The sequence below is a fragment of the Botryllus schlosseri genome, chromosome 1 (assembly GCF_051294905.1).
Source record: "Botryllus schlosseri isolate E-star chromosome 1, Bs_hap1, whole genome shotgun sequence".
In the NCBI taxonomy this organism is placed as follows: domain Eukaryota; kingdom Metazoa; phylum Chordata; class Ascidiacea; order Stolidobranchia; family Styelidae; genus Botryllus; species Botryllus schlosseri.
The window spans coordinates 27,993,509-28,015,283 of NC_137236.1; the positions used below are offsets into that span (position 1 = coordinate 27,993,509).

General features: G+C 41.0%; 2 protein-coding genes across 2 annotated transcripts in view; one reads left to right on the top strand and one right to left on the bottom strand.

The window, feature by feature from the left end:
- LOC145435040 (beta-1,4-galactosyltransferase 2-like) overlaps positions 1-21,775 on the bottom strand; it is a 389,801-nt gene that overhangs the window by 88,839 nt on the left and 279,187 nt on the right. The gene's annotated exons all lie outside the window — the stretch shown is intronic.
- Positions 148-19,894, top strand: LOC145441438 (uncharacterized). The gene is made up of 2 exons (XM_080319310.1): positions 148-3,134; positions 18,279-19,894. Exons 1-2 carry the CDS (start codon positions 1,737-1,739, stop codon positions 19,578-19,580), a joined length of 2,700 nt encoding a protein of 899 aa, XP_080175436.1. The 5' UTR covers positions 148-1,736; the 3' UTR covers positions 19,581-19,894.

A 21,775-nucleotide genomic window follows, 5' to 3' on the forward strand; every position in this document is an offset into this window, starting at 1 on the left:
AAATTTGCATTTAAACAAATTGTGTTTCGAACAAATGCCTCGAAAAAACTAATTGTGCTTTGATTCAAACGTTGTATAATTATGCCATAAGTGTGTGAATTCATTCGAAAAACATCTAGAGCAGTGGTCGATAATCTATGGCTCGCGAGCCCTGCATGGCTCATTTGGGTATAAGATATGGCTCTTTATTGATATACTTTTGATTTTGTACTAAATTATATCGATATTGCAGCAATTTGTTGGTAGTTTGTCTTAGCGGCCAGAATAATTACTCTCGTGGCAGCATAAACAGTTGAACACGTGTTTAAAAGTTCAAGGCAGTGTCGTATCCAGGGTTAAGGACTCGGACCCCTTTACAGAATACTCAAGTTTAAGTTGCTGTAGCGCTAGCGACCAATATCTCTCGCGAATTCGATGTACCGGGCACGCGCGCAGCGTAATCTTGGATTGCACCATACGTTAGTTGATCAAGAGAATAGCAGACATCGGGACGCCTATATAACAATCTAGTTTTGAAATATACATTGTCTTCCTGATCCACGCCGAGAAATGAACTGCCTTGGAAGTGACATTCCAATTACAAATCCAAATTACAAACAACGCTTCGCTATCCACGCATCCAAATTGATTTGGTTAGCAGCTTCCTAGTAATGCATGCCCTTAAAATATAGGCGTCTCGTGCAACGTTTAAGTTACCATCGAATTGAGAAGTCGATCAGTATTTATTTTTGGAATCAGTGCTGTTGTATTAGATCTATATCAGTTAATATAAATTCTGAGCTATTGACGATGAATTGCGCTATCACAGGATGATTAGTAGCATACGATTTCAAAGACTACTCCAAGTCGTTTCGACACCTTTCTATCTTTTCCTTGTATCGCAGTTTCGTGGTGTTTTGAAATTATAAAAATATTTATACGAGTTTTACATAGGAAACAGGGCGCGCACGACAAATCCCATGTAGTGAGTTCGAATTAGTACTACGATAACGTCACGAACTTCCAATTGTGACGTAACAATTGATTGCCCTTTACGGCTCTTTGGTAAGTAAAATGGAAAATATAGGGATAACGTGGCTCTTCAGCCGAAAAAAGTTCCCGACCACTGATGTAGAGTATGAGCCTTTACGGACGATTCGCACTTAATAGAATTGACTTATACGATATGGAGTAGCTGGAACCCGCAAAATCTTCGTCAGTTCGACAGTTACAGCAAGCAGATATAAATCGTTGGTACGGAACGGGTGTTCTGGTGATGATGACCGCCGACCGTAAAAATGCTGCATAACAGTGTAGTCCTACCATGATTGAAGATATTTTTGGTCTGTTATGACGGTGGTCGGAAGACTATTTCGTCGAAGGAGCCATATTTACCTTTCGACCGTGAATGTCAATCCATAGTTTTCTCCTACCTCTATTGTCTACTTCCACCACAGGTAATGTTGGCACGCCCTGAAAATCGCTTCTTCCGCTTGTAATTGATTAGAATTGGACGGTATTATAGTTCTATTTCTAGTTGCGTACTAGCAATAACTACTCTGCCTACCTCTGGCTATTATATAACGAACAATGAAATTTTGTGATTAGAAAAAACATATCTTTTCATGATGTAATCTTTTGAAAATTTTAGAACGCAGCAATACACTAACTTGCTCACGATATTTGAAGAAAGTCCGATAAATCTAATTGTATGCTCATCAAAGCTAAAGTCGCAAGGTGTACTCGCAAGGTTAGAAATGCCCCATACCCAGCATCGTAAAGGATGCAATGATAATATTTGCGAGGTATGTGGAATGGGATTCATCATCAAATCTTATCTGACAAGACACATGAAAATTCACGCCACTTCGAAGCAGTTTGAGTGCGAGATATGCGGAAAAAGCTTTGTGCAAAGGCCTTACCTGATACATCATCTCGCGTCCCACGCGATAAAGAAGGAATATAAGTGTGACATATGCGGAAGATCATTCAACACTAGATGGAACTTGAGGAAACATGTGAGCATCCACGCCGGGGTGGAAGACTGTGAATGCGAAATTTGCGGAAAAGGTTTCGCTGGTAAGGGCTATTTGAAAACACATTTTTTGAGTCATACTGGAGCCAAACATTACAAGTGTCATATATGCAGCAAAGGTTTCGGAGACAAAAGTAATCTTAAAAGTCATCAGTTGATTCATATCAAGACGAAAGTTTACGAGTGCAATATATGCGGCAAACTTTTCCGACGGAAAAATACACTGAACAATCATTACTTGATTCATACGAAGTGTAAAGATTACGCGTGTCAGGTATGCGGCAAAGGTTTCCGAACAAAGTGGGACCAGAAAAGTCATTTTTCGATTCATACTGCAGCGAAAGATTACGAGTGCCGAATATGCGCAAAAGGATTCAAAACAGGATCTCATCTGGAGAGTCATTATTTAATTCACACCGGAGATAAGCAACATGAGTGCAAAATTTGTGGGAAAGCATTTCGTTGGAAATCGAGCCTTAAGGGACACGTGAAGGTGATACACTTGAATATGAAAGAATATGAGTGCGATTTTTGCGGGAAAGCTTTTGTGCAAGATAGCCATCTAAGATATCACTATGCTGCCCATATGGATCTGAAATCCCACATAGACATACAATACCAGTGCGAGGTATGTGGGAAACGATTCGATCTTAAATGCAATTTGGAAAAACACATGAACGTTCACGTCGGATTGAAAGAGGATGAATGCGATGTATGTGCGAAACTATACGCCAACAAATCGCAATTAAGAGCACACATGAAATTTCACTCCGGATTTAAAGAGTTTGAATGCGATATTTGTGGTAAAGCATTCGGATCGAAGTCGTACGTTCAGATACACATAGAGTCGGCCCACTTAAACACGGAAGGATATGAGTGTGATACATGCGGTAAAGTCTTTCGGCAACAATCAAACCTTATAGCTCACTATTCCATCCACACGGAAACGAAATACCCGTGTGCAGTATGCGGGAAAATATTCAATGTCAAATCCTACTTGAGAATCCACAGCAAGATTCACTCGGGAGTAAAAGAGCATGAGTGCGATATATGCGGAAGGATGTTCGGTGCAAAGAGTTCTCTTCTTCGTCACTTGCGAATCCACGGAAGCGACGGGAAGTAAGGATGCACATTTCGTGGGACAAATCGAAGACGGTAGAAATTGCTACAGTAGAAAATGTCATCGCATCCAGAATATTCGTCCGCTGCATCCGTGGAGACGTTTTGATAAAAGAAGTGATATCTTGGTAACAATGAATTAGCCTGCTATGATATTGGTGTCGGTCGCAGCATCGAATACATATGGGACTAATAAACATTATTATAATGTAACGTAAACCAATTCAAGAGTAGGTACTAAGTAGACGCTTCGCACAACCACTGTAAATTAGACTAGAGGACCGGGGCTATGGAATTGATCTGATTCATACTATACCGAAAGAGGATGGCAATATCTGTGTTTACGACAAGTTGATAGATTTTTCTTTCGAAATGTAAATTGGGGATTTTATGATATTTTGAAGAGCAATGGAATTTCACGCGCACGCTCGCTGATAGCCCTTGAGCGTGTTCTTTTGAGGATTGGCGGTGTTTTCTTCATGACATGGTGCTTCATGCTTCTAGTATATTTTACGTTGTCATCCAAGCTATGCTTCAGGACGTGCGAACATGTCATCATGCATTGGGAAGTAGTTATTTAGTATCAACTGTTCGAATTTACTTAAAAAAAAACAATGAATACATGCTTTTTAATGTGTAGGTTACTCTGCGTCAACCACCAGCTAACGTGCGGCTTTTTGCCAGGTTTCGTGTCTTCTTTCTTTTGCTCGTCAATGCAAATGGCGATATATGCAAGTCAACTATGTAACTTGTCAACTCTCAACGACGAATGTCACATTACGGCAGCTATCAATATCTTACCGTCGCGAATACTTGTCTCATAGTCTTTGACCTTTCAGTCGCGACGCCGACGTGAACCCACATATCTCAGTATTTTTGTAATACCAATTGCTCGAATTATGTGTTGAATATGACCGACAAACATGATGCTTCAGTGCGGCCAGTTCTGTGGCGGTAATTTCATCTGACAGTCGGGTGCCGCGTTCCAGACAAAGGGCAATTACATCTTTAATGTAATCGATAACAATTACAGATTGCGATATTAGTCGTTCCCAACCTTTTTCGACTCATCGCCCCCTTATCCAGCTCAACGCAAATCCCTCCTCCCATATTTACGCTCCCGAAAAAAAGAGGACATATATGCTAAACAGGAAAGCTATTCACCTAATTCTCATCGCTGATGAATTGACCAAAAAAACATTTTCTGAGTATGTGCTCGAAAAACTGGTTTCAGTTGAGTTGACCTCTTCGTTTAGTCAACTTTCGCGTCATATGCAGTATAAGCCGTCTTCACGTGCATTTTTGATCGTGTTGATTAAATATATCTCATTGGATATTCTATCATTTTCGCCCCCAGTCGCCCCCTTTGGTATTGTCGCCTTCTTGCTTCTCAAAATCATCCAAGAAGGGGATGGGGGTAGCCTACCGCCGACGTTAGCAACTACTGTACTAGACAGAGGTTTTGCAATGTAAACAACAATGAGATAATGACCATTTAGTTTAGGCCCTATGCATAACAAGGCTCTTCCCGGCAAACCCAAGCAATGTGCTGCTCTTAGCCTCCAACAGGTGGTCACCTCTGTTGGCTTGAAAGGTCAGTAGATATTTTGTGTCCACTATTCAACTTCAATGCGTGTCGATACACGAATTGCCAGTATATAATGTTGAATAAATTGTAAATAGTGAACAACTGGTCTGGTCCATCGTTTTGCACCGTAATCGGCGGTGTCTGCAGTGCACTGACTATCCATAATGCGGGGAAGCCGTGGCGAGTATATCTGGTTATTGATATAGGTAATAATAATATTCCGGTCGCGTGATGCTGAACCGTGCAGTGCTAATTTGGTAGCGTTAGTGGAAATACGGTGTATTAAATTTAAGTCGACTTCGTTCATACTAGCTTACAATTAGTTTGACAGATTCTGGGCGAGAACCCATTTTGTATCCCAAAACGCCTTTTATCAATTGACAACGGGGGGAGCCGTCATGAAGATAGGAACGAGACATTACAAAAAGGAAAACCAAATTGGTCACGTCACTATTGCCAAATATAAGATTAGGGTGTAACATCGCTCGCCGTGAAAAAGATTAAATCGGGTAAATTTACTTTACATTACACTCACATACACCAATCTTATTTATGATTCCGATAAATCTCGTATCAAAAGAGCCGTTGAAGTGCATCAGAACACTACGTTTCAGTAGATTACATCAAGTATGTATAAAACTTGTTGAAGTAAGTATGCAAACAAATTACTAGCACATGAAACCTGTTGCGGTAGAAGCACTTTCTTACTGATGGCTATATAGTCCGATATGACAACTTTTGTTGCTCTCAAATCGTATTAAAGTTGCACTTGATTTTACCAAAAGATGCAGTAAAAAGTTTCATCTATAAAATGCCAACATTCAATCATCACCGCACTATGAAAAAAAGGGCCCTGACTGACAACTAGCCCTCTAGCCTCACTCAATCAGCCACGGAAGCAATACTGCGCAACAATCTTTCTTCGGTCTTCACTCACGCACGACCAATAAAAAGGTGATCGGATAGAGCAGTGGTTCTTAACCTTGCTCCCAGCGCCCCCCAGGGGGCGCTAGCGATTTTGAAGGGGGGCGGAAACGCTCAAGGGGCGATATGGGGGGCGCTGGGTTCAGGGGGCGGTATGGGGGGCGCTGGAGAAAAATGGCTTCGCAGTAGATGATGTGGTGATAGGACATATCCTTAATGAGTATTCAGAGCAAATTAACACCGACAACTTCGCTATATATAGCCTTCAAAGTACATATAGGTTTAATTGTCCATGGGCGCCTAAATGACTGGCACCGAATGTTCCTGTCTTGGCAATCTGAACCCCAGAACACGAATTCCATCTGGCAGGGAAAAATTATATGCCAGTGAAGAAATACCAATTTGAAATCGTGTGTGTCTCTTAGTTTAGTACGATTGGGCGACAAGGATATTCCTGTTGGGCGATATCCCTGTTGGGCGATTCTATATTTTTTGATATTGCAGACAGGAGGTCACGAAATAACATCATGCAACGAAGTCATATTAACGGGTTCGCCCGCCCGAATATGTTATATTAACTAATATATTATTAGTTACGGGCCCTACAATTTCCAAGACACCTGACAATGTTCGCTTCAAGTTTTGATGAGTCTGCGCACACGCACACTCAACAACTCACTGCGCTGACCCTTGGACAACAGTGCGTAACGACTCAAAAAAGGTCATAACTTCGGATTTGTTGCAGAGATGGGCGGATTCCCAAATTTCGGGATCCGAATCTATCCGGATCCGGCTGGCAAGTGGAAATTCAGAGTCCGAAAAATTCCGGCTGGTGAAGGTCCAGTTCGGAATCCGAAAAAATCCTGCCAGAACAATGCTAATTAATCATATTGCAGCAAAAGAATCCGGCTAAAATCCGACCGTCACCGCAAATTCAGAATCCGGATCCAGTCCGGTTAGGTAAAAAATCAATGAAATCCTGCTCCGGCTCCGGCTCCTGAACCGGACTGTGGCCATCTCTGATTTGTTGTGAGCAAAGTAGATTTTCTGTGCGCAGAGACGGTGTCAGCACTGCGCACGTGCGCAGCTTTGAGGGAACATTGCATCTCACTCAGCTCTACCGGTAAATCTGGTAACGTGCGCAGAGAGGACAAGAAATTGATAGCAATATATTTGCAATCCCCGGTCTTACTGACCGATTTTCGCATGAATTATCGAAAGTTTTCGCGCTTCGCACTGGCTCGCTAAACAGTACAGCTGATTCCGTGACAAAAGCGAACAACGTGATGGGGGGGGGGGGGGCGGTGGTCGGTTTATCACCCTATGGGAGCCCAAGACCCAAGTTTTTTCGGGGGATGTATAATTATTATTGAGGGTCCTACCTTTTCAAACACACATCACTCAGCTCTACCGGTAAATCTGTTTACGTGAGCAGAGAGAGGATAAAAATTGATCTCAATATACATGCAATTCCCGATCATATTGACCAATTTCAATCATTAATTAGTGAAATTTTCCGCGCGTCGCGCGTCTAGGCGAGTGTAGCTGCCTCAGTAAATGGACAGTTGGACACCCAATGTAGATACCTTGTATCAGCAAATAGCGGACAGCCGAGTGGGGGTCTGGGGGTGAAGTCCCCCGGAAGTTTGGTTTATCACCCGATGAGGGCCCAGCACCAACGTTTTTTGTTTGGGGGGGGGGCTGACGAAGTGCTGTTACGGCCCTGGTAACGAATAATTTTACCTAATGGCACGCCCCAATATGTTTAATTATTACTTACGGGCCCTTTATTTTCCTATACAACAGCTCACTCAGCGCTACTGGTAAATCTGATTACGTGAGCTGAGAGGATAAAAAGTTTATAGCGACATATATATATATGAATTACCACCTATTCATTCATGCATTATAGAAGATTTTGGTAACTAGGGCGACCAGGCCACACAAACTTTGCTGACCATCGAAATAACGCTATGGGGTTCGTGGGGGCGAAGCCCTCAGAAGTTTGGTTTATCACGCTATGGGTGCGCAAGGCAATCGTTTATAGGGGGGTCGACGAAGTGCTGTTACGGCCCTCCCTCTTACTCATTGTCTTTATTACATTCCTCATAATATGAAGTTGGGGGGCGCTGGAGCACGATAATTTTTGAAAGGGGGCGCTGGACGAAAAAAGGTTATGAACCACTGGGATAGAGCAACATCTAACATTCCATACAAGTGGTTCTCGAGCTGGTGTCCGCGAGACAATTCTTCAGGTCCACGAAAGAAGTTCCAAAAATTCCCATGATCCAAAAAACTTAATTCGTGTTATAAATATTTTCAAACAACGTATTGTTCAGACCAAATTCGAAGGTGACCTGAGGTTATACCGTAAGGCATCATACAGAAGAGTATTTTGGTGAAGAGTTATTCAATTTGAAATTTTTGTCGCGCATAGCTAGATTTAGTGTCACTTGATTTCTTGATTTTGTTGCGTGCACTGTGCATAACCACTCCCGAACAAAATAGTCATAACTTATTTGGTTATTTGGAAGCGCGTAGCGTGAACATTTTCCGTATTTCATGGTGGCATTTGGTGAATGAGATTGCCAATTACATATATTACTATAACAGTTTGTCCCTTCTCTGCCCACGTGATCGTATTTACCAGTTCACTGAGGGAAGTAGTGTCTTTGAAAAGTTCGGGCGGCGAATTCATTACCAATTTTCAGTAGTTACATCTTCGGGCGGGCCCGTTGTTACTACGTACTTTTTGCATGTTTTCGCTTCGTGACCATACGTCTTTTGTATAGTCAAAATATATTGGAATCGACCGGAAAGTGCCAGACTAAAATAAAAGAAGAAATTATTCGGTGTGACGCAGATTCCAAATTGACATTTCGTCTCATAGCGAATCATTTTTTCTTTGGGTCGTAGTTATCCTGTGGGGTTAATAATGCCAGGACTACAATATTTGCGTCGCGGCAATTGTTTGCTGAATATAACGATAAATCGGTCTGGAATGCTACATTTACCGATCAACGTTAGCGAAGCCACTAGAGGAAAGAATCAATTCCAATTCTCAGGCATTACACAGTAACGTACTGTCCAATTTCACGCTGCAATCAAATTGACTGTCACGAAAATCTGGCTGACGAATTATTGTGAGCACGCGGGATCACGGTGCGTATGGTTGCAAAAAATAATTATGTGAGTCGTGAAGTTACACCAGTTATGAAGCGAATCTGTCCCGTCATTTACCTAATTGAAAAAATAGTAATTAGGTTATCAGTCGTTTTGTGAATTTGGAGGTCTCACGGACCCCATGAAAATGCTTCGTGGACCCCCAGTTGAGAACCACTTATAGTGTAGTAAATTATATCGAGTTTCGTTCATTCTTGCTTTTAATTAGTTTGGTCGGTTCTGAGTGAGAATCCATGTTGTATCGGAAAACGCCTGTTATCTCCATAGGTAGGGTTGCATTTTAAAAAAAATAGAAATAATAAATAAACAGATCGAGGCCTTTTAAATAAATGTATTTTTTAAGTTGTATAATTATCCCATAGTTGTGTAAATATTTTCCAAAAAATATGTTGTATGAGCCTACGGACGAATACCACCCGATATTTACCGACGTATACGATATGGGATGGTTGGAACCCTTGAAATAGTCGGTTCCACAGCTATAGAATGAATGTTCTAATGATGATGACCAACGACCGCCAAAGTGCTGCATGAGGAAGTAGTCCTGATAAAAGATATTTTAGGTCCGTGACAGGCGTTGGAAGCCTATTTCGTCTAATGAGCTATATTTACCCTGTAATTACAATTGTGAATGCCAATCCACTATGACATCACAATTGAATATTCGTTACCTCAGATTTAAATGACATGTTTCAAACAGGGGCCGTGTTTTAAACATGTTCGATTTGAATTGATTTTTGTTTTAAATACAACCCTATCCGTAGGTACGACCTTATAGCGTAGCCATGATGAAAATATGGAGAGAGAGAGAGAGTTCTGATTTATTTTTGTCTGCACCATCGAGATGCTTTGCCGAGATAGATGCGCTAAGACCTTATGTAAGGTCAATTAGTCTGCAGCATCATTTTTGGCCTCTGTGATATGGGATGCAGAGCGCCTAGCGGAATAGCCGCGCATCCCAGTTTTCTAGTCTAAGGTGTGACGCGGTCTAGAAGCTAGGCGAATCAACGCTCGGAGGAGACATTACAAAACGGCTATAAAAATTGCTGTACGAAGATCAGTCACAATTGTCAACTCGAAAATTAGGGTGTAACAGCGATCGTCCTGAAGAGGATCAACTTGGGAACAGTCGCGTTGCATTACACTTACATTACACCTGTGTTTCTTATCCGGTGTTACACGGAACAGTAGGGGTTCTATGAGCCTGTCCCAGGAGTCAGGAGTTCAGTGGAGGACAAGATACACACTCAACTTATGCATCTGATTTATGAGGATACGCATATCTTGACCATAATTGGTTGCAGGGCGCAGGGGAGGTTTAGGGGAGGTTTAGGTTTGTATTCAAATCCCTGACCTTCTGAAATGCTAATTTTATCTCAAATATATATAAGCTCAATTGTAATGAGGTAATCGGTATCTTGGTGTTGCGTTTCGACCAAACAGTACGCTGTCACTTTGCATGGAAGCCTCGCGTTTCTAAATTGGTATCTGAAGGGGAACCGGAGAACTTGTACTGATTTTCAATTATCATTTTTTCGTTCTCTGTGAAAATTACATTTTATTGGTTCCGTTTTTTGAGGAAGGACTCCGTTGCTACACAGTTAATTTATGCACCAGTAATCACGAGTAACGTATCAGATGTGAACTTATATATGTATATTGTTAGACTGAAGATTTTATGGCCCGCGAAAATAGGGGTTCCGCGACGGCTTGCAGATTAGTGTAAGACTGTAAGTGTTCCGCGGGTTACTAAAGGTTAATAACCACTGCATTTCACCAATTGAACTTGTTTATGAATCCTCTCAGCTTCGAAGCAACGCCTCATTGAAGTGGATCAAAAAATTACGTTTCACTTGACTACATCTAATATGTATAACTTGTTGAAGATTTACTAAGTGAAACAAGTAAATGAAATCTAATTTAGTAGTGTGTAAAAGTAGAAGTATTTAGTTTCTGATTACGACCAACTTTTCGGGGCCGATGAATATATTTCTTTTAGCTGAATAACGGGGGGGGGGGGGGGGGGGGGATAAGTCAGAACGTCCTAAAATGGCTGGTTTAAGAATTATCTGAGTTTCCGATCACTACCGTAGTCAGGGTTGCATTTAAAACAAATTGCTGTTTAAAACATGTTTTAAACAGTATTTTAAACAAAGGTCTTTTTTTTTAAATGTGTTTCTAATTATGCCATAATTCTGTAATTAATTTGCAAAAACATGTTGTATGAGCCTACGGACGGCGATTACTACCAGATATAGCCGACGTATACGACATGGGATGGTTAGAACCCTCGAAATAGTCGATTCAACAGCTAAGTAGGCTACGCAGATATAGATCATTGGTATGGAAATAATGTTCTGATGATGATGCGTAAAAATGCTGCAAGACGATGTAGTCCTGGTTAAAGATATTTTGGTCCGTACATGACAGGGGTTCGAAGCCTATTTCGTCAAAGGAGCTATACACTTACCTTATATTTTAATTGTGTAATATCAATCCACTATGACGTTACAATTGAATATGCGTGACGTCATGGCTTAGAAAAAACATGTTTTTAACAAGGGCCTTGTTTTAAACATGTTCGTTTTAAATTGATATTTGTTTTAAACACAACCCTAAGAGTAGTACTGTATAGTAGTTATCGCCGAATGGCTGTGCAGATTACGAAGTAACGCTATTGATAGCTCAATAGGACATACCTTGTTTGCCATGGACCTTGTACACGAGTTCAGTAAGTCGTCATTTCACCCCTGGTTGGGAACCAGCGTATTGGACAGTAGGCATATCCTAATATACAATACCTCTCTAAGTTTACATGATGGTCAAAATCGAATCCATATGCATGTCAATTTGTTGTTGTACGTACATAGGCACAATATTGTAAAATCGTTCCAGAGTATATTGATGAATAATATGCTTGCTTTATAGGTAGGAGTTGAAATGAGTCAATCGTCATCAAATTTGTCGTAACGAATAACGATACGAACTACAATGAGCCATGGATGCGAACAGCTGGCCAGCGTTGTCGAGTCGCAGGTGCAGTAGTGTCGTCTCGTCACTCATGAGTAGTTCGATGTCATTTCTCTCATTCACATGGGCATTACAGTCACAGTCACATTATGTGCTACTGAATATTATCCGGAATCATTCATGTACAGTTGAAATTTCAAATCTGAGATTGAGGGGTTGATTTCCAAATGCTATATTATATCTAGGAGTTACAAATACTGCCGTTGCTATACTGGCAGCGTACATCGATGTACCGAGACCAGCACTACTTATAAAACCGCAAATATTGCAATATGTACTTGAATATGTTCGATCGACTGATAGAGCCAGGAACACATATTTATAATGTTTATGTAGTAGGCCTATGTTGCTTTCATGTTCAAGTTCAAATTTATCCATAGAATGTCATCATTTCAAAACATCACAAGACTGCGATACAATGAAAGATAGGGAGGAAGGTGCCGAAACGACTTGGAGTAGCCTTTGAGATCAGACACCCACCTGTGCCTAGGCGATGTATATAGGAGGCATGCACACGGAAGGAAAGTAAAAGAAGATAATATAAAATGATAAGCGACAAAATCAGATGGCTTGTGAAGAAAGGCGAGATCGAGACGTCAGGTAATTTTTGGTGCCTTGGCTATGATACGGAGGATCTGATGTCGTAGTTTTTGCAGTGGCTTCAGTGCGCACCCACCGCCCAACAACAGATGATGCCGTATTGTAACTTTGATTGGAATAATGATCCAAAGATTATCAGAAGGACCCAGACCGGCATGTAGTCTCTAGGCTGTAGAACATACCACATAGTTCAGTGATAATCTTTTTCTTGCGACCGAATGTGACTGTTCCAGGTTATTCTAGTCTACTAAAGCCCCAAGGTATTTCGCCATTTCCGAGTTAGAAATAGGTTGACCTGCGGTCAGGTTTTTTTTTCGGAGAATTATTTCTATGGCCATTGGCCAATAACTGGGATTTCGCGACGTTGACGCAAAGATTATTGTGGGCCGTTCACTCATGCACTTTGTGCATTTGGTCACTAATCACAGCACCCAACTTAGCCGTAGACGACGAGTAAGAGATATTAGAAGACATAACAAACGGAGTGATTTCCATGTCGTGCAAGTTTGTATATGAATGATCGATCAAAGTTCTTGACTTACTAGCTATTCTAGTTGGCATGCATGCCATACGACGAAGACCGATTGATTTAACGGCATTGGAGTATGTGCCTGTGCCGTCTCCTTTGTATTTTAGAAGATATATATTAATATGTCCCGCAGTGAAAAACTTTTTTTGTCGCTGTTGACTTTGTCCATCGACTGTTTTTACGCTTTCGTGAATTACCACAACAGCAACGTTAAAGAATTAGTGAGTTCCAATTGACCGATCCTTTCCAGCCACAACTCCTCGCAACCTTTGACATTCAGATTGTAGTATGGAAAACTCTCGTATGGAATTGTTTTTCAATGTAAATTCCAACACGTCCGTAGGACTTCGGCGCCAGGGTATACTCAAAGTTGTAGCCCGATATATGAACACTCCGAGTAGGTTCATTTGTAAGGTTTAGTTCCGATATTTGCCACAAAACTAGGTAATCTCAGTTTAGTATGAAGTTCATTAGTCGATCGCGATTAGATTGCCCCCTCTAATATCTGTACGAAGTGAACTTATTTGTGTGTCTTTCAGGGCTTGTAGACGTAATGTTGGTTCTGGTATAGATTGAATTACATATATTAATAAGCGGAAAGAAGTTGTTATTCATGATTCCGAGTTGACCCAGATCCCATGTCGGCGAGTTATGAGCTTAGTGTGCGGTAGCGTTTTTGTTTTCGGATTCACGCACGCTGAGTTAATCCAATTACGTCGTGCTTTTCCGATGGGAAGCGAACGCTTACAGTAACATCAGCAGCATGAATTGAAGATTTTTCGCCAACCTTTATTAGTTGCCAATATCAGGTAACGTCAGACCAGATTGCTCTTAATAATTGTCCGAAGATTGGCGAGATATTGCAGTCGATGATAACCCCCGATACGGCAAATTCAATACAAAATTAATAAGTCGTTGATTCCATATTTCCTAATGCTATTTCGATCCTGTCTAATCACTATATCGCAGTCTTGTGGTGTTTTGAAACGATGAAATTTTATTAATAAACTGAAGTGAACGTCATGAATACCAAAATAATTAACATCTCGCAGCCGGCACACAGCGGTGTTACGGCTCGCTAGCGCTCGATTAGACGATTACTGATCAATCAATGGCGCGAGGCTACAATAGTTTGTTATCGTAGGTCCCGGATAGCTCTTTATTCGAGCTATTCTGCCACACAACGATATAGCAAGGGTAAAGTCTGATCAGATCCGCAAATGTGCACAGCGTTAGAGAAAGTTACAAGTAGCCTATTCACTATTTCATTAAAATTGAGATCTGATATCGTGGCGAACTAGCCGTCAGGTAGCTGACACCGACAGATGTCGCAGTGGTTCTCACCCGGTCATTTGAATAACGGTAACATGATTTGCAGGATTGAGCCCACATCAACATAGTCGAACTGCACAAAGTCAACGGACCCGCTTGCAGGTGATATTACCACAATCTCAGATGATGCAGCTAGCGAACACGGCTACTTTTGAAATTTGTCGTATATTTAACTCCTTTTTATGATTGTCATGTTCCAGTTCTGTGTTCCAGTTCTGTGTTCCAGTTCTGTGCCGATCGGCATGCTTTTCAGTCGGGCTTTGTCCATTTGTCGTGCGTCAGCTGATTATTAGTATCGTCTGAATATCAGTCTCGCTTTAACTGTTTTCCTTTTGCTCGTAATACTTCATAATCGCGTAATAAGTCTGGGAGGAAGTGTTACCAAATCAAATCGTATAGTGCTTTGATTAAAAGAGAGAGAGAGAGAGAGAGAGAGAGAGAGAATCTTTATTCGTATACATTACATATCAACATTACACTACAAAAATATAACAGTGAAATGCGACATGCAAGGTTGACGGGAGGCTCGATATGACAAAGTCTTCAGAGCGGAGCCACCCAGGAAAGGAGCAATTTTTACAGTCGATAACTATTAAAGTATAGAGTTATAGACCTCTCTATACTTGATCTGGTATTGTGCTGTATGATTGATATACAGATTTGTACAGGGCCGTAACTGCCGCACCCCAAACCCCCCAATTGGGGGGGGGCCGAGCTCGAAGGGGGCCCAAAATTATTTCGTGAATTAGCATAAATTGTTGAGCATTTTTGGAAAATTTAAGCAACTTTATCAAAAATTTTTCGCGCTGCGCGCGATTTCAAGGTGCCAAGTATCTTGAATATTGGGTAGGCCTACTCTTCCCACAAGAAAAAATACGCAAGATTTATAGAAATGGGCATATCAGCGTCGGCCATTACCTCGCCACGACGCACCAAGACGTATAAAGTTTTAGGCCATGTAACACGCGACTGCAAGAAGTGTGCCAGAACGATCGGCAGCGAGAAAACCTTGGCCGAAAGGGACTCCCCTTATGCTGACCGAAAACTTCGTTATATATACAAAATACATGTGGGTTTAATAGTCCATAGGCGCCTAAATGACTGGCACCTAAATGTTCCTGTCTTGGCAATCTGAACCTAACAAGACAAATACCACCCCGCAGGGAAAAATTATATGCCAGTGAAGAAATACCAATTTGAAATCGTGAGATCTTTTAGTTTAGTACGTTTGGGCGATTGTATATTTTTGATATAGCAGACAGGAGGTCACGAAATAACATCATGTAACAAAGTCATACCAACGGCTCCACCTGCCCGAAGATGTTTAATTATAATTTACGGGCTCTAACTTTTTCCAAGACAGCACCTGACTCACCTCTACCGGTAAATCTGATTACGTGAGCAACTGAGTATAGAGGACAAGAAATTGATGGCATTCCCGATCTTATTGACCGATTTTATCTTGAAATATCGAAAATTTTCGCGCTTCGCGCTGGCCTACTGCGCAGTAGCCTACATCTATAATTTCGTGGCGAAGTGAACAACGTGGTGGCGGCCTGGCGGGTCGGTTTGTCATCCTATGGGAGCCCAAGACTCCAGTTTTTTGGGGCCTGACGAAGTGCTGTTTCGTTCCTGCCAACGGGTATACAATACACCCGGAGAGGTTTATTTATTATTGAGGGGTCCTACCCTTTCAAACACGCCTCACTCTGCTCTACCGGTAAATCTGATTACGTGAGCAGAGAAAGGATAAAAATTGATAGCAATATATATGCAATTCCTGATCATATTGCCCGATTCAATCATCAATTATAGAATTTTTTCGCGCTTCGCGCGTTTAGCCGATAAAAACTGAGTCACTAAACGGACACCCAATATAGATGATAAGCAGCGGTAAACAACGAACAGCCTGAGGGGGGTCTGGGGGGCTTCGCCCCCCAGAAGTTAGGTTTATCACCCTATGGGGGGCCCAGGACCAACGTTTTGGGGGGGGGCCTGACGAAGTGCTGTTACGGCCCTGGATTTGTATCTGGAAACCATGTATATCGAGCCAACCTGGACATAATCCTGTTGTGCTATTTTCTTACATCGATTTTGTTTACTTTAACTTTAACTCTGTGGATGCTTAATGCTTTCTAATAGAAATTGGTCTTTAAGAATAGATCCTCATCACTGCCACGGGGAAAATTGCATAACAAGACTACTCACAGTCCTTCCGGAACTCTTCGATCTTTTCATTATATCGCAATCTTGTGGGGTATTGTTTTGATTGAAAAACTAATAAAATGATGTCGATGATGATAACAACTATGCGATGTAAATTCTGTACGATCGTAACAGATAATTTCGAAACTAGCAGCTATTTTGATGGCCATTAGTTAATCTATAGTTTGGGCATTCTCTGAAAATCAGTACTTATACTTGTCATCAATTAGAAATTACAGGTTTTATAGTTCTACTTTTAGTCGAGTACTAGCAATAAATACTTTGGCCACCTCGGGATGTGTTGTAGTATAGATAACTAACCTACGGTATAGGATAGTTATCTATAGTTGTAGCGAAATATAATATTCTGTGGTGATGAAGCGTATTTCCATTCTGATATAATTTGAAAATATTGGCATGATAACGTGATAGACAATGAAGGGCTTATATATCGCATCGCATTGTTTACCTGTCTCAGTTAAAATAGAAAAGGTTTCTCGATAAGTCAGAAATGACCCATTCCCAACGTCGCAACAGCTGCAATGATCATATTTGCGAGGTAAGTGGAAAAACCTTCATCACCAAAGATTATCTGACAAGACACATGAAAATTCATGCCGCGTCGAAGCAGTTTCAATGCGACATATGCGGTAAAAGGTTTTTATGCAAAATCGTTCCCTGACAAGTCATCTCTCGGTCCATGCAGCAAAGAAAGATCATAAATGCGACATATGCGGGAGATCATTCAATTCGAACTCAAACTTGCGAAATCTCGAGTTATTCTGGGGTGTCGACTATGTTTATTTCACATTGAACGCTCTCTCATTCGAAATTTCATGCTGGTGACGTCATATTTTGTGATACGATTGTTGATATACAATGTTCTTTCCAATTCTCTACTAGTTGCCGACGATTACCCCTGAAGAGTGTCAGCCAAAAATATTCGGGTTCATTTCAATATGAATATACTATTCATTTGTATATTGAAGTTTTGTACCTCCAAGAAGCTCTTCACAGGAATTTTGCAAACAAATTTTTCCACCACATGAACAAAGCATCTCTAAACAGTAATGTGTTTGTATTAGTATTTATTGGCAATTAAAATGAGTTTGCTTAGCAGAGTATTTCATCTCACACGGACATTTTGTGTAGGTGAGTCCTGGGTTTTTGGCAGTTATGAAGCGAAATTGCCCCGTGATTTCTCTAATTTAAATGAAATGCAAATTAGGTTATCAACCATTTTGCATATTTGGAGGTTTCGCGGAACCCCTGAAAACGATCCGCGGAACCCCAGTTGAGAACTACTATATTTGAATATGCCTAAATGTCCGGAATTTTCATAAATTAGGGGTCAGTTAAAAAGTACGTTTACACGGTGGTCGGGGGCTATATCCCCGTTCACGTCAACAGTTGAAGAACAATATTCCCTATGTTTCGAAACGTAGCTGCTTTGGAAATTGATATTCAAGTCGATCCTCATCACTGTGGCTACGGACATTACATAACAGATATGGGATGTATAGATTTAACACGACCGCAACAGAATATTATTAAAATGGCAGCTATTCTTATGGTCATTAGTCATTCTGCACTGGTGTCATGCATTAAATTATTCTGACTTTACTTCAGTGGTTCTTATACCCATATCTCCTACTTCTACTACAGGTAGTTTTGGCTTGCTATAAATATCGCTATACTTCTACTTATGATTAGAAATTAAAGGTGTTATAGTTCGACATTTCAAGTTGTAATCTTTTGAAATGAACCCTTTCCGAACTCTTAATGGCGGCGATGATCATATTTGCGAGGTATGCGGAAAAATCTTCATCGTCAAATCTTATTTGACAAGACACATGAAAATTCACGCCGCGTCGAAGGAGTTTGAGTGCGAAATATGCGGTAAAAGCTTTTTGCAAAGGCCTTCACTCATAAGTCATCTCTCGTTCCATGCAGCACGAAAAGATCGCAAGTGCGACATATGCGGGAGATCATTCATTTTCAAATCGAACTTGAGAAATCACATCAAAATTCACGCAGCCGTGAAAGAGTTTGAGTGTGAAATATGCGGGAAAGGTTTCGCAAGAAAGACTCATTTGGAAGCACATTATTTGAGCCATACTGGAGCGAAAGATTACGAGTGTCATATATGTGGCAAAAGTTTCGGACAAAAATATAAACTGAACAATCATTACTTGATTCATAAGTCTAAAGATTACGTGTGTCAGGTATGCGGCAAATGTTTCCGAAATAAAGGTAACCTGAAAGGTCATTTTGCGATTCATACTGCAGCGAAAGTTTACGAGTGTCGAATATGCGCAAAAAGATTCAAAACCGGATCTTACATGGAGAGTCATTATTTGATTCACGCCGGAGATAAGAGACACAAGTGCGAAATTTGCGGGAAAGTATTTCGTTGGATGTCGAACCTTAAGGGACACGTCACGGTGATACACTTGAATATGAAAGAATATCAGTGTGATATCTGCGGGAAAGCATTTTTGCATGAGAATCATCTAAGATATCACTATTCCGCCCATATGGGAACGGGATTCCAATGCGAGGTATGTGGGAAACGATTCAATTTTAAATCCCATATGAAAATACACATGAACATTCACGTCGGATTGAAAGAATTTGAGTGCGATGTATGTTCGAAACTATACGCCAACAAATCCCATTTAAGAGCCCACATGGAATTTCACGCCGGATTGAGAGAGTTTGAATGTGAGATTTGCGGTAAAGCATTTCGATCGAAGTCGTACGTTCAGGTACACATGGAGTCGGCCCACTTAAAAACGAAAGGATATGAGTGCGATGCATGCGGTAAAGTCTTTCGACACCAATCAAACCTTGGAGGTCACTATTCCATCCACACGGAAACGAAATACCCGTGTGAAATATGCGGGAAAATATTCAATGTCAAATCCTACTTGAGAAACCACAGCAAGATTCACTCGGGAGTAAAAGAGCATGGGTGCGATATATGCGGAAAAACATTCGGTATAAAGAGTACTCTTGTGCGTCACTTACGAATCCACAGAAGCAACGGAAAGTAAAGGATGCGACAATTGTCTTCGTGACATGATGCTCCATGCTCCTATTACATTTTCCTCTGTGTTATCCATGCTACACGTACACAGTTTATTTTACACCAATTGCTGGAATATTGTATTCAATATGAACGACGAACATGATGCTTGTGTGCGGCCAGCTCTGCCGCCGGGATGTGTATGACAACTGAGTGCTGTGTTCCAGACAGTGGGCAATTACTGCTTCAATGTAATCGATTACAATTACAAATTGCGATATGGGGTATGACCAGATCTGTCGTTCCCAGTCTTCTTCGACTCATTGTCCCCTTATCAAGCTCGACACAAATTTTCGTCCTCGTATTTACTGATTCGAAAAATAAGGACGTATAGGCTAAACGGGAAATTTGTTCAGCTAACTCTCATCGGTGATGAATTGACTAAAAAAATAATTGAAGGATGCGCTCAGAAAACAGGTTTCCGCGTGTACCCTCCATTGAGTTGACCTTTTTGTTTATCAAATTTCGCATCATATGCAGATTAAGTCGCGGGAAGGTTTTGAGTGGCCAGCAAGGTAATTCTCGAAATTTGTTACATTACAAAAAATAAATTACCGGGGTAATATATTGTGAACTTACAGGGTCAACCAATAATTTGATTAGCCTCACCTCGAAATTTGGGATGTTGATGACTAACTTATCAGTTCCGACGCATTGTCGTAGCCACCAATTTTCGTAGATCTTTGTGTATGACGATTAAGTACAGTATTTCGTGGCAAATGTATTTGACTTGATATTTTTATTAGCACTTCGTGCGATTTATAGTCACTCGAGTTCTTGCTTCTAGTATTGGTATCCATTCCTGAAAATTAAAAATACACCCAATTTATTGAATTGAGTCTGACTATATTCACAATTATGAGAGAACGTGTCGTCCAATATCCGACTTCGCATATGCACTCGCAGTAAGATCGTCGGAAAACTAAACCTTTGCACAAAAATATTGACGCATCTTCGCCGAAATATTCGATATGTCTATGTCCAAAAGCCGAGTACTCCTGTACTTGCCAAATGAGCGGAGCGGTATACAGGGGTGACGCGTAATGTATGCAAAGGACATTTTATTAATCGGATTCAATCATTAACTTGGAAAAATTTTCGCGCTTGGCGCAGTTATGCCATGTATACACGTTGATTTTTCCAGACAAAATTGTAATCGATTTTGATGAATTTTGTTTTCACCGTAATGTAACCTGACTCGCTCCTACCGGATGACTGAAAAATGGGCATCAACATTCAAGTGGCCCGCGCAATGGTTCGGAAAACTCATGTCGCCCTTTGAGCAAAATGCTTGACCACCCCTGATTTAGACCATATACATAACGAGGCTCTTTGTGGCAACACCAGGCAGAGTGCTGCTCCTATACTTCACCTGTGCGAGCTTGAAAGGTCAGTAGATATTTTGTGTCCACTATTCAACTTCAATGTGTGTCGAGACACGAATTGCCGGTATAATTTGTTGAATAAATTGTAAATAGTGAACACTTGGTCTGGGACATCGTTGTCGCTTCAGGTAGTGACAGCATGAGCGGAAAGTAAATGATCGCAGGAACAAAGTCACAGCTTTGCACCCTAATGGGTGGTGTCTGCAGTGCACTGACTATCAATATTTGCAGGGAAGCCGTGGCGAGTATTTGATTATTGGTGTCATTAATACTCCTGTCACGTGATGCTGACCCAGCGGTGATTTGGTAACATTAATAGAAATACGGTGTATTAAATTCAGGTCAACTTGGTTCATACTTGCGTAGAATTAGTTTGACAGATTTTGAGCGAAAACCCAGTTGTATCCCGAAACGCCTTTTATCAATTGTCAACGGGGGTAGCCGTCATGAAAATAGGACCGAGACATTACAAAATGGAAACTGAATTGGTCACGTCACGAATGCCTAATCTAAGATTAGGGTGTGACAGCACTCGTCGTGAAAAGGATCAAATCGGGAAAATTTACTTTACATTGAACTTACACACCAACCGATATTGTTTATGAATCCCCAAATCTCGTATCAAAGCGTCGTTGTAGTGCATCAAAACAATACGTTTCAGTAGATTACATCAAGTATGCAAAACTTGTTGAAGTATGCAAACATAAATTCCAAGCACATGAAAATTAATATGGCTCTTTTGGGCATAAAGTATGGCTCTTTGCGAAAATTCTAATTA